Source organism: Pygocentrus nattereri, chromosome 8 (genome assembly GCF_015220715.1).
Source record: "Pygocentrus nattereri isolate fPygNat1 chromosome 8, fPygNat1.pri, whole genome shotgun sequence".
NCBI classification, from domain to species: domain Eukaryota; kingdom Metazoa; phylum Chordata; class Actinopteri; order Characiformes; family Serrasalmidae; genus Pygocentrus; species Pygocentrus nattereri.
In genome coordinates, this window is record NC_051218.1 from 45,945,299 (window position 1) to 45,958,004 (window position 12,706).

Here is a 12,706-nt window from a genome sequence, read left to right on the forward strand (position 1 = left end):
AATTTGCATTCGCTCTGCTTTTGCCTGAATTGTTCATAAACTGTAGGTGATGGAAACAACATTTACATTTTCATCTGCACTGAGATTTAGAGATGTGTCTAATTTTTTATTTTTTTTAAACCCAGTGAAATGCCATTTTAATGGAGTTAGACTGCATTGATCAGTTCATGTTTGTTTAATAGGATAATAATGAAGTTTCACAATTATTTTTAAAGATGCATGAAATATACATTTCTAGCTGATGTTTAGTGTTCATTATTAATAAATGTTAGTGGTCAGAAATGGTGATCGCAGAACAACAGACAATCAGAACTGGCTTAAAACACTTTATTTGATGAATATTTATGTTCACAGACACATTGAAAACACCTTAACTACTGACACCTAAGACACAAATAAGATATATGATATATATTATAAATTAATAATAATATTAATTTAATCGAAGAATACGGAATGTGCTCCCACTATTGAATACAAAAGGTAATCAAGTCATATTTACATTTCTTTGCACTTTTCCAGTAAAAAAACAGGTCTGTACTTCACACAGCTGCTGGCTCTCAATTTGTATGTTTGTGGTTACAGTTGATAATAACTGTAAATTCAGTTTATCTAAATATTTGGGAGGTGAACACGATAGAAGTCCTTCAATATAAAGTAAACAAAAACAAAAAGACTGGTGTTGCTAAGCTGTTTACTGCAGCTGAGCCAGAAGCGGTTTGAGGTTGGTCAGGTACTCCAGCCCATCCACTGCCTCCACGAGTGCATCCACCTTCTCTGGGATCAGCACTGCACCGGCGTTGTTGCGGAACTTCTTGCACAGGCTCTCATTGCTGAGAGGGTTCCTCCAGTGGCCGTAGAAGGTATCACAGCGGCCTCTGAGCACATCTCCATTCACCAGAGTCACCTCCACCTCGCCATACATGCGGTCGAAGTTGGCTGGGTTGTCCTTGGGGTGCTCCACTCGGACGCGGGACAGTAGGGCGTGGAGCTCAGGCCGCAAGAGTGCCTCAGGCTGGAAGGACTGGACCGTCACTTCCCCATCCAGCAGGGCAGTGCAGGCATTGAACTGGAAGGAATGGCGCGCCTGGTGCTCCGACTCTGGGAAGGGTCGGTTGATATACTTGGACTGTGGGACCCTGAGCAGGATGTCCTGCACCATGCTTGGGGAGATGCTTCCCATGGAGAAGCCCACTAAGGTCTTATGGATGACGGCAGCAGCATCGGCTACCCAGTGCATGCCGAGGTGGGCTGGGAATCGCTTGAAGGCCATGTCCTGCTCATCTAGAAGGAAGCTGTGCTCCTCCTCCTCAGGATAACCCAGTGGGCGAGGGGCATAGTCTTCATAGAAAGCGCTGAAGCCAGCGACCCCTGGCACTGCATCCAGGACCAGGGGGCTTGCCTCAAGCCCACGGGAGGCCAGAAGGGCGGCTTCAAGCCCCAGGCGGGAGGCATTGCCTATGTGAAGGGGCTTGGACTGAGTGGCTGCATTAGCCATTGGGGCACCTGCTAAGGAGGCAGCAATGGCCAAGGCATGACTGCACTGTGAACGGTCCAGGGAAAGAAGGCGGGCAGAGGCGGCAGCACTGCCCATTGTTCCTACGACACTTGGGGGGTGAAACCTTGAGAACAAACAGAGAAGAGTTAGATTTTATGCTTTTAGGTGCATAAAAGTACTTTTTCTTAAATAATTACCTTTAAAATGCAACTCAAGTAATGCAGGTAATATACAGAGATTTTAACTTTGGGTCATTTTGTGCTCAAGTTATTATAAAAACCACACAGAACCACCCTCTGATGACAATGCCCAGTGTATGGATTCTAACAAGAGCATTATTTTCTCTAATGACAGTCCCATGCATCATTAACCACAGGCGTCTCTAGTCATCATTCAAATTACACAGGTGGATTCTGTTTAAAGAACATTTTGGGGAAATAACAAATTATAAGTCATATTATGCCACTCTGAGAGTCTAAACAGGAGCACCAAGGGCAGTGAGTTCAGTCATAAACAGAAGTGGTTTGTAGGGCTAAAAACACTCGTCTGAATGGCTTTATGGCAACTTCCTCTGCGGCTAAATGCAATAGGTGCAACTTCTCGTAGCTCTGTGTGTAAGCTTGGAGAAAGCCCATGTTGTTTCCCAGGGCGGTCCTGCTGGGACTGCTGTCATGACATTACTATATTTATGTGTTATTTAAAACACTGAGGCATCCTGTTTTGATCGAGTTATACTTTCGGTTGTCCCTGTCTTGCTGAGACAGAGCTACAGCTCTCACCTCTTGGGAATGTTGTGGGCCTCGTTGGAGAACCTCATCAGGCGACCCTGAATCTCAATGCCCACGTTGAAGGCCATCAGCAGGTCTAGACCACTCGGCTTGCTGTTGCTGGGAAGCATGTCACAAATTGCGAGGAGGGCAGGAAGCACTGCTCCAGAGGGGTGAGTTGCAGGATGCCAGGTGTCATCAAAGTCCATTGAATGAGCCTGAAGAAGACCTTGTAAGTTCCATTACTTGGAAATGATGCTTCAAAACAGTGTTTTAAATGGAACGAATGTTTGCTCGTTTAGCTTAAGGCCCCTTAAGTCAATACTTCTTTTATATTCAGGCAATTGCTAGGATAAGCTGTTTATAAATGCTCATATATCACTTTATAGGTATGTTATTCGGTGCTTAGCATTATGTTATGAAGTCCCTTGTCAAGGCACCCAATATTGCTTTTGTCTAAGCAGTGCTATTGCAGGACGGGTCTTCTCAGTATACTCTAGAGGAGTGTTAGCTCCATTACAGGGATCAAGATGAAGCGTCAAGCCCCGTCTAACAATTAAAACAAAGCTTGACCACAGGAAAATATGAGTGAGGTCTAATAACAGCCCTAAGGCCGGTGTGGCCTTGAAAAAGCAAATAGAAAATCCAGAAGAACATGACTAATGCATCCTGGTCAAATACAGAACCCATGTTATTTGGCCCATAAAGGAAGTTAAACAAAATTCTCTATTTTTTTTTACAGCAAAATCCACCCAGATGATGTCTTTCACATTTGTTTACCACTGTTGAGTACTCAGCAATGGTAACAGTGAAAACAGCCGTATCATAACGAAACTGTGAATCAGTGGTTCACCCACCCTGACCTTCTTCTCAGGTTGTTTATTTCTGGGAAAAGAAACCTACAGGGCAGGACAGGACAGTCTCCTCGTTTCCCTTATAAAATTTTATATATATAAAAAAAAAAATCTTACCGCTACTCCGTTAACAAAAGCAGCCAGGACTGGGGACAGCTTGGTGCCACTGCGGCCGTAGACAAAGCTGATGTCATCAAGGGCATACATGTGCTTTGGAAAAAAAAAGGAAATGAAGGGTCAGTGGATCACACAGCAGGCCAAGAACAGACTTTGTGTAAGCAGTGAGCACAGAGCTGTTTCTGTCCACACGCCGGAGCAGCCAAAGCTCACAGGTCTAGACGCAGAGCAGATGTATTAAAGTCTACGTGAGAACTAAGCGTCCTCTGTAAAAGTCAGGTCATCACTCAAGGGACGCTATCGTGAATGCCTGTCTTCGTGATCTGTTTCAAAAACAGATTTTGATATGAATTCCAGGCTATTAATAACTTTACAGCTTGTTTGGAAATGCACTAGACTGGTACATCAGGTGCTGCTGAACAAGAATTGGAAAGTATGTGCAATTTCCTTGCGTAGTGGGACGTAAAATGCAGAGTTAGGGAGAGTTAAATGTGTTTAAATGGTACTTTTGGATTGCTAATAAGTAGTATATCGATATACCATAACCTCCAAAATGGGAGAGGAACACTAATGTAACAAGACTAATTTCCTAAAGCATCATTTCTCACCAAACAAACTGCAAGTGCTGTATGAATAAGACACTGAATACATTCCAGGTTCCACTTGCCACTGCATCCTTACCTTGCAGTGCTGGAGGGCAAGATCAAAGACTTCAGTGGTGCTACCCAGCAGCCCCACACCAATGCTGTCCAGCACCATGCGTTTGCTGCGCTGGAGCACTTTTGGTGACAGATGCCTCGGCTGCACGCTCTGGATGAACCTGCCAAAGCTGCTGGTCACAGTTTCCTCGGAGGTGGGACGCGGAACCACTGGAAAAAAAGGCGAGAATGGAATTCCACAACTGCTAAAGTTCTTGCAACATCCGATGACGTGGAGATGAGTGTGTCTCAGAAAGACCAGCTGAAGTAAATGTTGGCCCAGCCAGACCAAAATAAAAGTTTGTGTAGAAATTGAGCTGGCTTACCGTCTAGGGCAGATTTGTGGAGGCCTCTGACCACAGACAGGGTGCTCCAGGGTCGGAAGGATCTCTGGATAATACAAAGTTGTTTGCTTGAACTCATGCACTACATCAATTATGCAACCTTCAAGATATTGCGCACCACCCCTTGTGATACTTATCTTGTTGATCTTGGAAGTGAAACTAATGTAACACCTCCTCTACCACAAACAACCCTAAATATGGCATTTTCCTGGAAACTGTATCACCTCTATTTATTTAGGCTATTATCTTGGGAAGGTAGAAATGTAAAATATAAAAGGTGCCATAACTTTTGCCCACATGCTATGTTTTCTTTTTCCCCACTTCAGCAAATAAACAGCATAATAAACCTCAACTTTTTTCATGTAATGTGTATGCTTTTTCATACTTTACTACACTTTCACTATAGTCTACTCATCCCACACCATATGAGATCTAATAAAAACATGCCCGAGGTGTTTCTTAAGGTTGACTCATCTTGTTCCCCTGTAATGACTCTTCAGCTAATCAGGTTTTACGAGATGCATGTCATTGAGGAATTGCCTACCTAGTGTTTTACAGGCATTACAACCATTCAACAAGAGTGATCTGACATAAGTAATATCACCCAAGTTTAGACGTGAGACATAACTGTCCTGCTATGAACAGTTAGAGCTAAAAATATTTTGAGCAAAAGCAAAAGAATACTATTTATAATATTGGAAAACTTGGAAAACAAAATGGGGAAAAGCGCTAGAACTTTGGATACAGTACAGTGAAGTCACACAGCAGCTATTTCATCCATCCACACACACATTTAGAAAGTCAAAGTCTGACTACCTGTACTTTGGAGAGCATGTTGTCAGTGTAGTTTTCCAAGTCTCTCTCTGTCCAGGACTGAAGGATGTTGTCTTGACAGGTGATGCTCTTGTTGCTCAGGTGAGTCTGTGTCCCTTCTTTATATAGGCAACACCTCGGAAGGCTGATAATACACCCCCCAAGGAAGCAGGGCTGGAATTTCCAAAATGTTGCCTTTTTTAGAACCATGGGTGGGATTTGAGCAGGAATCTGATAGCCTCGGGCAAGTTTCATTGAGTCATTGAGATGTCATTGAGATGGAACACGGGGTTGGTCAAGAGTTTTGGTGCTCCTCCCACTCCACAGAAGTGTGTTTCTTATAAACATAGAGCATCCTTCCACTGCAATCCAACACTTCAGAGTGAGGATCTTCATCAGGTAAGTTCCTTCTTCACTTTCTTTGACTGAAGCAAGTAAAAGAAGCATCAAGGTTGTTATAAAGCTTCTTAGACATCAGTGTTTATGAGGGTCTGCTCAAAAGGTTTTTCTTTTAAAACTGCCAAAAGCAGACCAGTGTAACCTAAAGACCCCTTTGGGTCTGTGTTGATACCTATCATGGTAATGTCTTGTGCCAAACTGGGGTGAACCTGTGGAACCTGTGTCACGGTCATAGAGAAGGGATAGGAGTCTGATTTTAGACAGAGAAGCAGTGTTGCGCTCTGCCTCTATGGGGAGCTCCTGGGTCAGTATGACCAGGTCAGCTTTGCCAGAGAGCTGCTGAGAGCTTCACCCGTTTGGCCGCTGAACAGAGCACCTGTGTCAGCTCATGCTGACGGCAGGATACAAAAAGATACACACCTGTGGACAGGCTGTGACCAAGTGACTATTTTGAAATCTAGGAGGGAGGGAAAGAGACAGAGACAGAGAGCCAGAGCCTTTTACTCATGTAATTTCAGTCTGCTGTTAAAACTAAAATAAATCCTGAAAAGTAAATAATCAACAATATATAAACAATATCTCTCTAACATCATACTTAATGTAAAACCTGATCATTATTGTGTTTAATAATTGATAAAAGCCTTAGTGTTGTTTGTTCATTCCGACCTCTTAGCAAAAGCTGAATATAAGAATGTGTGAATTTATGATCCAATCCAAACGCCCTTATCAACCTTATGGCTATTTGCTCAACATGTTTATTTTGCTTGTTATCATCTAATTAAGGCAATTGTTTAACTTGATCGATTAAAGGAAAAATCAATGTGATCAGTTCAAGTGTTCATATTCTGTTCAATCAAAGTAACTAAATGTATTAAACAACCACTTCAATGTTTAAAGTATTTTTCTCCTCATTTTCTTGTGAAACTTTAACCTTGTGCAGCCTTATCAGCTAAAGTCAACAGACCTGATGGCATCGGCGAACGGCTTTCCAGCAAGTTTCTACAGTGAGCCAGGAGTGCTTGGGTTCTTGGCCAATGGCATCAGTGCATTCTTAGTGCTTCTGCAGAACTTCCAGGGAGCCAGAACTGGGATTTCGGCTTTTGGAGTAGAGAACATCCTTGCTGGTAATTTAATGTTTTGATAGTAGTGCATTCACTTCAAACTGTGAGAGATCAATAAGAGAGAAAATTGGAAAATTGATAACCTCACCAATGTCGGAACAAAACCTTGTATGTCCATTGTTGCTGTTTTTCAGTTTTTGACATAATTTTAAAACGCCTGTTACCCTTTACACTGTATGCAAATTTCATGATGAATGGACCAATAGAAATAGTTGCTTGGAAAAAATTCTGGTTCCATTGACTTACATTATAAGCACAGTTGTTTTTTTTCCTCCTACTGTAAAGTTGACATTTTGGAGATACGAGGTTTTGTTCCAACAATAATGATATATAATAAGTAAGATATTGTATGCATGTGTCTGTCTCCATAAATCTATACTTTCTTAATGTAGCTTCAACGTCTGTTTTTGTGTATCTGTATAGGTGTTCATCTCATTCTGATTGGTGGAGTCTGTCAGGTGATTGCTGGCTTGTTGTCCTTCCGCAAATATGACCATCTCAGTGGTACAGCTTTCATTGGCTATGCAGCTCTTTGGGGCAGTTATGGTGCAACAAGAATATTCCTGGGAGCAAACCAGCACAATCCAAGCATTCCCATGAATACCTCAACCATGATAAATATTACACTCGAGAACCTTCTCTCCAACTCAACGCCCATCAATGAAACATTCGTCCCTAACTACCTCAGTAAATCTGCCATAGCTGGGCTGGTGCCTTACACCTTGCTCTCTTTGCTGTTGGCGTTCTGCTCAGCCACAGTGAATTACATAATGCCCTTTGTGTTTGGGGCCATCACCCTAACGTTAGTCTTTGAAGCTGTGGGACTGGTAACCGGATGGGCTCTGGTGGTCTCAGGAGTGTTTGAGCTCCTAATCCTGCTCTTTGCCATCTATGGCTCTGCTGCACTGCTCATCAAGGGAGTGGCCCAACGCTATGTCCTCAAGGGCTTTGGTAACCCTCTCTTCAATGTGCTCCTCCTTGGGACAACCAATGCCAGCAGCTCCCAGAGTGTAGGCCAGGAGAAGAAAAAGAACACCAAATATGCTGAACCTATGGCCTTAGGCTTCTTCTGTGACACAGTCTCAGCATTCATCTTCGCCTTCTATGCCTTTGGTTACTTCCCATCGATCACAGTAAGTACCATGTGGATATCCATCAATTCAGCTGCCCAGCTCCTGTCCAGTTACTATGCATACCTGAGGCAAGATTGCTACCATGCCACCAAGTTTGGCCTGCACTGCACCTTCTGGCTTGTGAAGACCTGGGAAGAGTATGTAGTATCTGTGGTAATTGGAAGGAGTGAAGCAACTACCGGACGACAGGCCATGGTGGGTGACTGGTTCTTCTTGGCAGCAGCTCTGGTGCTCTGTGTCGCAAGCCTGAATATGGACACCCTGGAGCTCATTCACAATGCCTTCTTCTTCCTCCTAACCATCTCCACAATCTCCCAGATCCCTCTTGATAGGTATTACATCTTTTTCGGAGTGGCTTGTTCCTTCTTCACAGCTCTTTCACTGTATGGCACATTTACACGGCTCATCAACAGCATTGCCGAGAAGTCTCTGATTCCTGTTGGACCCCAACCTGTCTCAAATGAACGACTCCAGAGTGGCCTTGGGTGTCTGAAGAAGAAGTCTCCACAGGAACAACTCCAGGGAAGGGGTTCCCAACTTCCTGACGCTCTGTTTTACCTCACCAATGGAGTTGCAGCTCTCTCAGCCATCCACAGCAGCCAGCCCCAACAGAGCTTTCTAGATATGACCGTACCCTGGGTGCTCATCCCAGGGGCCATCATCCAGGTATACGTCAGCCGACTGCAGTTTCAAGGTGGCCAGAGGTTTGGCTCTGTTATCCCATCCTTCTATGTGGCTATTTGGGCCACCTGGACCTGGTTCAGGTTTGCAGGTATGTGAATATAACAGAGCAATATTTGTAACCACATCAGGTGTATGCACTATGTTAAATGCTACTCAGTGTTGAATAATACTGAACTGCTCAATAATACTGGATTATTGATTTACAGGACATCGTTTGCAGATTTCCATAGATTCAGCAGGTGGCTTTACAGCAGGAGCAATCATGTTTCTGGTGGTTAATGCTTTCTTAATGCTAATTGGTAAGTTTCTCTATTAATTTAAAGTATAATTTTGAGAAAATACCCTTTGAATGTAAACTGAAGCCTATTATCTCTTTATATTTGGCAGCTGCCTATGGCAATCTGGTTCTGCTGACTTTAACCACGATCATGGAGGTCATAGTGGTCTGCTTTCTTCTCTCTACTCTTGGTAGACTGCCCTACCAACTGGAAGGTAAATTTTACACAACAGTAAAAATCTATTTTATTATCCAATGGTTTTAGTTGACAATAACTACATCGGTATGTTCTTCTCAAAATTCTTTTTCAGTTGCTATGCTTTCATTATTCGCAATCATTTGCTTGTATGGGACTCTGGCGTCACTTCTTAACTGCATCTTCTCCAAGAAATTGCTACCACTTGGCCCTGCTCTAATAAAGGTAACTTGCTTTACTGTGTGAGTCATGAAACATCTCAGTTATCATTGGAAGGTTTTGGTTATTCCTAAATTCATTTTTTAAATTCATTTTATTCAAGAACAATAAAAAGAAGGAAGCTGCTCCTACAACTCCATGTCCAGTTGCTAGCTCTCGGGGGACCAGTGGGCTCCTAAAGATTGCCAAATTGCTTGAAAATGGTGTGTGTGGTATTCCCACGGACACTGTCTACGCCCTGGCTGCTTCTTGCAAGAACCCGAGTGCAATAGAGAAGATCTACAACATCAAGGTGAGCTCCAAGGGATGCTGTGCATGTAATGCATTACTATACTTATCAGAATGTTGAGAACAATGAATATTAGGTTGGCTGACCAGGTGTTCTTGCTTCATAGGACCGTCCTGCAGAGAAGCCCATCTGTATCTGTATCTCCAGCGTGGAGCAGCTTGTGGCAGCCAAACCTCCTTTCAGCCCCCTGCTGTGGGAGTTCATGAGAAATGTCTACCCAGGAGGCATCAGCTGTATTGTGCCAAAGGGTGACTGGCTCTTCAAACTTGGTAAGTAGAGTGGCATTGCAAAACATCATACATCCCTGAGTTATGTTCTCATCTTGAGTAATCTTCAAAAACTGTTTTCCCATAAGGTGTGGGACCTGCATATGACCGTGTGGGGACAAAGGAAAGCATAATGATCCGTGTCCCTGACCACACGGTGACTGCACACCTGTGTGACATCACTGGGCCCTTGGCTATCACATCTGCAAACCCTAGTGGTGAACCTGACAGCACACACCATGACATGGTCATTGAGTAAGTTGCACTTTGGTGACTGGTGCTCTCTTAATAAGTGCTTATTACAATGTGACTTGACTTGAAGGCTGCCTTCATAGGAATGTCGTGATAAATGCATGAGCATAAAAAGAAACATATTTCAAAAGACATACTTGAGTACTTTTGAACATCTATAGTCAGTATGTCCAATATAGAATGAAATACATGTGGAGGAAATGACATTGCATTGGCATATAGGGCCTTAAACTAAAGTGAGAGTCATTTGTTCCATTTATAATACTTTTATGAAGCATTATTACCAAGTAATGGTATTTACAAGGCAAAGGCCTACTTGAGAACATCATAGATCAGTTCTTTAGAAAGTTCTGATGCCCTTAAAACATCATACAATTCTTTTATGGTTGTTCTGGACTATGTCAGCGCCATTATTATAATGCTTCTTATCAGTGTTATAAATAGATCAATTGTCTATCACTTATGCAGTTCATGCAGTGTCGTCTTTGTCATTATTGATGGTATAGCTGCTCATAAACACTCAAGCATTTATTAATAAAAGCTTTTCAATGCTTATGCATGTGTTATGAAGTCCTTATGCAGGTAACATTCAAATACAGTGTTACCAGATATTCTTTATTAATGCACAGTCCAAGTAGCCATGAGAACAAAGTACAATACCCCTCTCTTAGCCAAACCTGAAACCTCTCGCTCACTCATCCGTTCAGTTAATAAGGCTTGTGGAAACATTTGCCAAAGGTCTTCACCTTTAAAGGTGCTTTTCTGGCCAACTTAATTATTATTTTGGTCAATCACTGTTTAACAAACGCAGTTCAATAATACAGTGACATGGAAATGCCCCTCATTATTTCCTGTCTTTTTATATTAAAAATTCAATTAAGCCCTAATATGGACAGTTCAGTAGCCATCAAAGTGATAAGCTGTCAAGGCATAACAAAGGCACATGTTTTTCCTCCCAGTCGCCTCGGACACAAGATTCAAGGAGTACTGTGTGATGGAGAGTCCAATGAAGTGGTGGCATCAACAGTGGTCAACTGCCTGAAGATCAATGAAGGTAATCTGAAACTGAAGAGCCCAACAGCAAAATCTGTTGTTAGAACTTTTCACAGATACTCACAAGTACCGTTTTGTTCTCAGGTACCATCACCATTCTGCGAGAGGGATGCGTTCCCGCAGCAAAGGTGCGGCAGATTTTTGAGAGGGTGAAGAACAGCATGCTGTAGATCAGAATCCAGAAGATGTTCTTGAAGACGAAGAAACCTCGCCGAACTCAGGGGGAAAGGAAGGATAGATCAGACCTCATCACCACAAGTGTTCTCATGCTACTTCACAGCAGTGTTTTAATAACGTGTAACTAGATAGAACAGACTATGTATAACTACACATGAGCCAATTTACTGTGGAGTGTTTTTAAAAAATGTTTGTTTGATATTTGTGTGTTTGGTCTTACTTTAGACACGTTTTTGCTTGTATTGCACCTTTTCTGTTATATTTGTTTATTTAAAAAAATATAGCTCAATGAAGGATCAAAGCCTATTTATAAAAAATACGCATTATAATCTGCTGACATATGTATTATTTTGCACTATTTGGTATCGATTTATTTTTCTTTGTTTCTGTTTCTGTCATGACAGCATTTTAATAAAGACTTGAACGTATGTATTTTTTTCAGTGTTGTGTTTTATAAGCGCTGTAATAATACGGCAGTTACTTTAATCAGGATACACTAAAGAAAAATTAATTAATAGGGATCACACTTAAAGAGACCTCCAATCTTTTAAAAATTTGCAGAAAAAAATGGTTCTTTGAGCCGTGACCTAGAAGAACCAGTTCTAGTTCCCTTCGGAGAACCATTTTTGTACTCGATATGTGTGAAAAATGTTCTCCACAAAATGCAAACTGTCTAGGAAAGACTCTTACACTGGTACAACGCCTTTACTTTAACTGAAAAAAGTCAATATTTCAGCCTTTGTGGCATCTTTTTTTATTTTCAGTCACCAACAAAACTAAACTAAACTACCACCTAGGTATCTGTACTGTACCACCTAGAAATCTGATGTTAGTGCCTTAATTGGTGCCTTTCCTCAGTAGCTTTAGATTGGTGGGTGCAAAAAGGCTACTATGAGTAAATTATGTTATGATAGTATACGATAATATGTTTCTTGGAAAATGTGCTCATTACTGGAAGTTTGAAGTTTCAAAATTCTCAGAGTTTTCTCATTGACTGCTTCAGTTTACAGCTTGTCACAAGTTGTCTAAGTCTCTAAATGTAAATGTGTGAAATATAGTTATTATTAATAAAAAGTTTCTCACTTTAACTGGTTTTATACCAAATCCCAAAAACAAAGCTCAGACAACGTGACTGTAGAAGTGCAGCAAAGTGATGTTCAGTTGATGACACCAGTACTTTCCTCCCCACAAGGCCTCGGTAGCACATAGATGAGTAACCAGCTCATCACATTGATTTATCAGTCCACTCAGGCTTCAGCAGAAGCTTCTGTGTTTGTAAAGAAGCTCCCTTTAGAGTCCATCTAACAAGCATGCACTTATTTTAAAATGGTTAGTAAGTAAACATTGATGGGGCGTCTTTTAAAGATTGTATGTTTTAATTAGCATTCTCCTAAAATCAACTATATTCTTTTCAGAATGTAAAATGGACTGAAAACAGATACTTAAGTTCAATTCTTGCATTCCAGTACATTCCATTTACATTTACATTTACATTTACAGCATTTAGCAGACGCTCTGATCCAGAGCGACTTACAAGAAGTGCTTTGTC

General features: G+C 41.8%; 2 protein-coding genes across 2 annotated transcripts; one reads left to right on the forward strand and one right to left on the reverse strand.

The window, feature by feature from the left end:
• Positions 1-468: 468 nt before the first annotated feature.
• irg1l (immunoresponsive gene 1, like) lies at positions 469-5,172 on the reverse strand. The gene is made up of 6 exons (XM_017718827.1): positions 5,095-5,172; positions 4,261-4,324; positions 3,918-4,105; positions 3,237-3,329; positions 2,278-2,483; positions 469-1,622 (listed from the first exon to the last, which is right to left on the reverse strand). The coding sequence occupies exons 1-6, from the start codon at positions 5,110-5,112 to the stop codon at positions 695-697; spliced, it is 1,497 nt and encodes a 498-aa protein (XP_017574316.1). The 5' UTR covers positions 5,113-5,172; the 3' UTR covers positions 469-694.
• Positions 5,173-8,646: 3,474 nt separating this feature from the next.
• On the forward strand, positions 8,647-11,378 carry si:ch211-153b23.3 (threonylcarbamoyl-AMP synthase). The gene is made up of 8 exons (XM_037540305.1): positions 8,647-8,727; positions 8,816-8,920; positions 9,017-9,126; positions 9,224-9,412; positions 9,516-9,678; positions 9,765-9,930; positions 10,887-10,981; positions 11,065-11,378. The coding sequence occupies exons 1-8, from the start codon at positions 8,691-8,693 to the stop codon at positions 11,148-11,150; spliced, it is 951 nt and encodes a 316-aa protein (XP_037396202.1). The 5' UTR covers positions 8,647-8,690; the 3' UTR covers positions 11,151-11,378.
• The last annotated feature ends 1,328 nt before the right edge of the window (positions 11,379-12,706 follow it).

Bases quoted from the DNA above. Each gene is read 5' to 3' on its own strand.
- irg1l (XM_017718827.1), bottom strand. The intron at 3,330-3,917 runs GTAAGGATGCAG...TTTTTTCCAAAG, and splicing joins TTGCCCTCCAGCACTGCAAG to CACATGTATGCCCTTGATGA. The intron at 2,484-3,236 runs GTAAGATTTTTT...GGTCTTCTTCAG, and splicing joins CTTTTGTTAACGGAGTAGCG to GCTCATTCAATGGACTTTGA.
- si:ch211-153b23.3 (XM_037540305.1), top strand. From the start codon at position 8,691: ATGTTTCTGGTGGTTAATGCTTTCTTAATGCTAATTG. The intron at 9,413-9,515 runs GTGAGCTCCAAG...CTTGCTTCATAG, and splicing joins AGAAGATCTACAACATCAAG to GACCGTCCTGCAGAGAAGCC. The intron at 9,931-10,886 runs GTAAGTTGCACT...TTTTCCTCCCAG, and splicing joins CACCATGACATGGTCATTGA to TCGCCTCGGACACAAGATTC.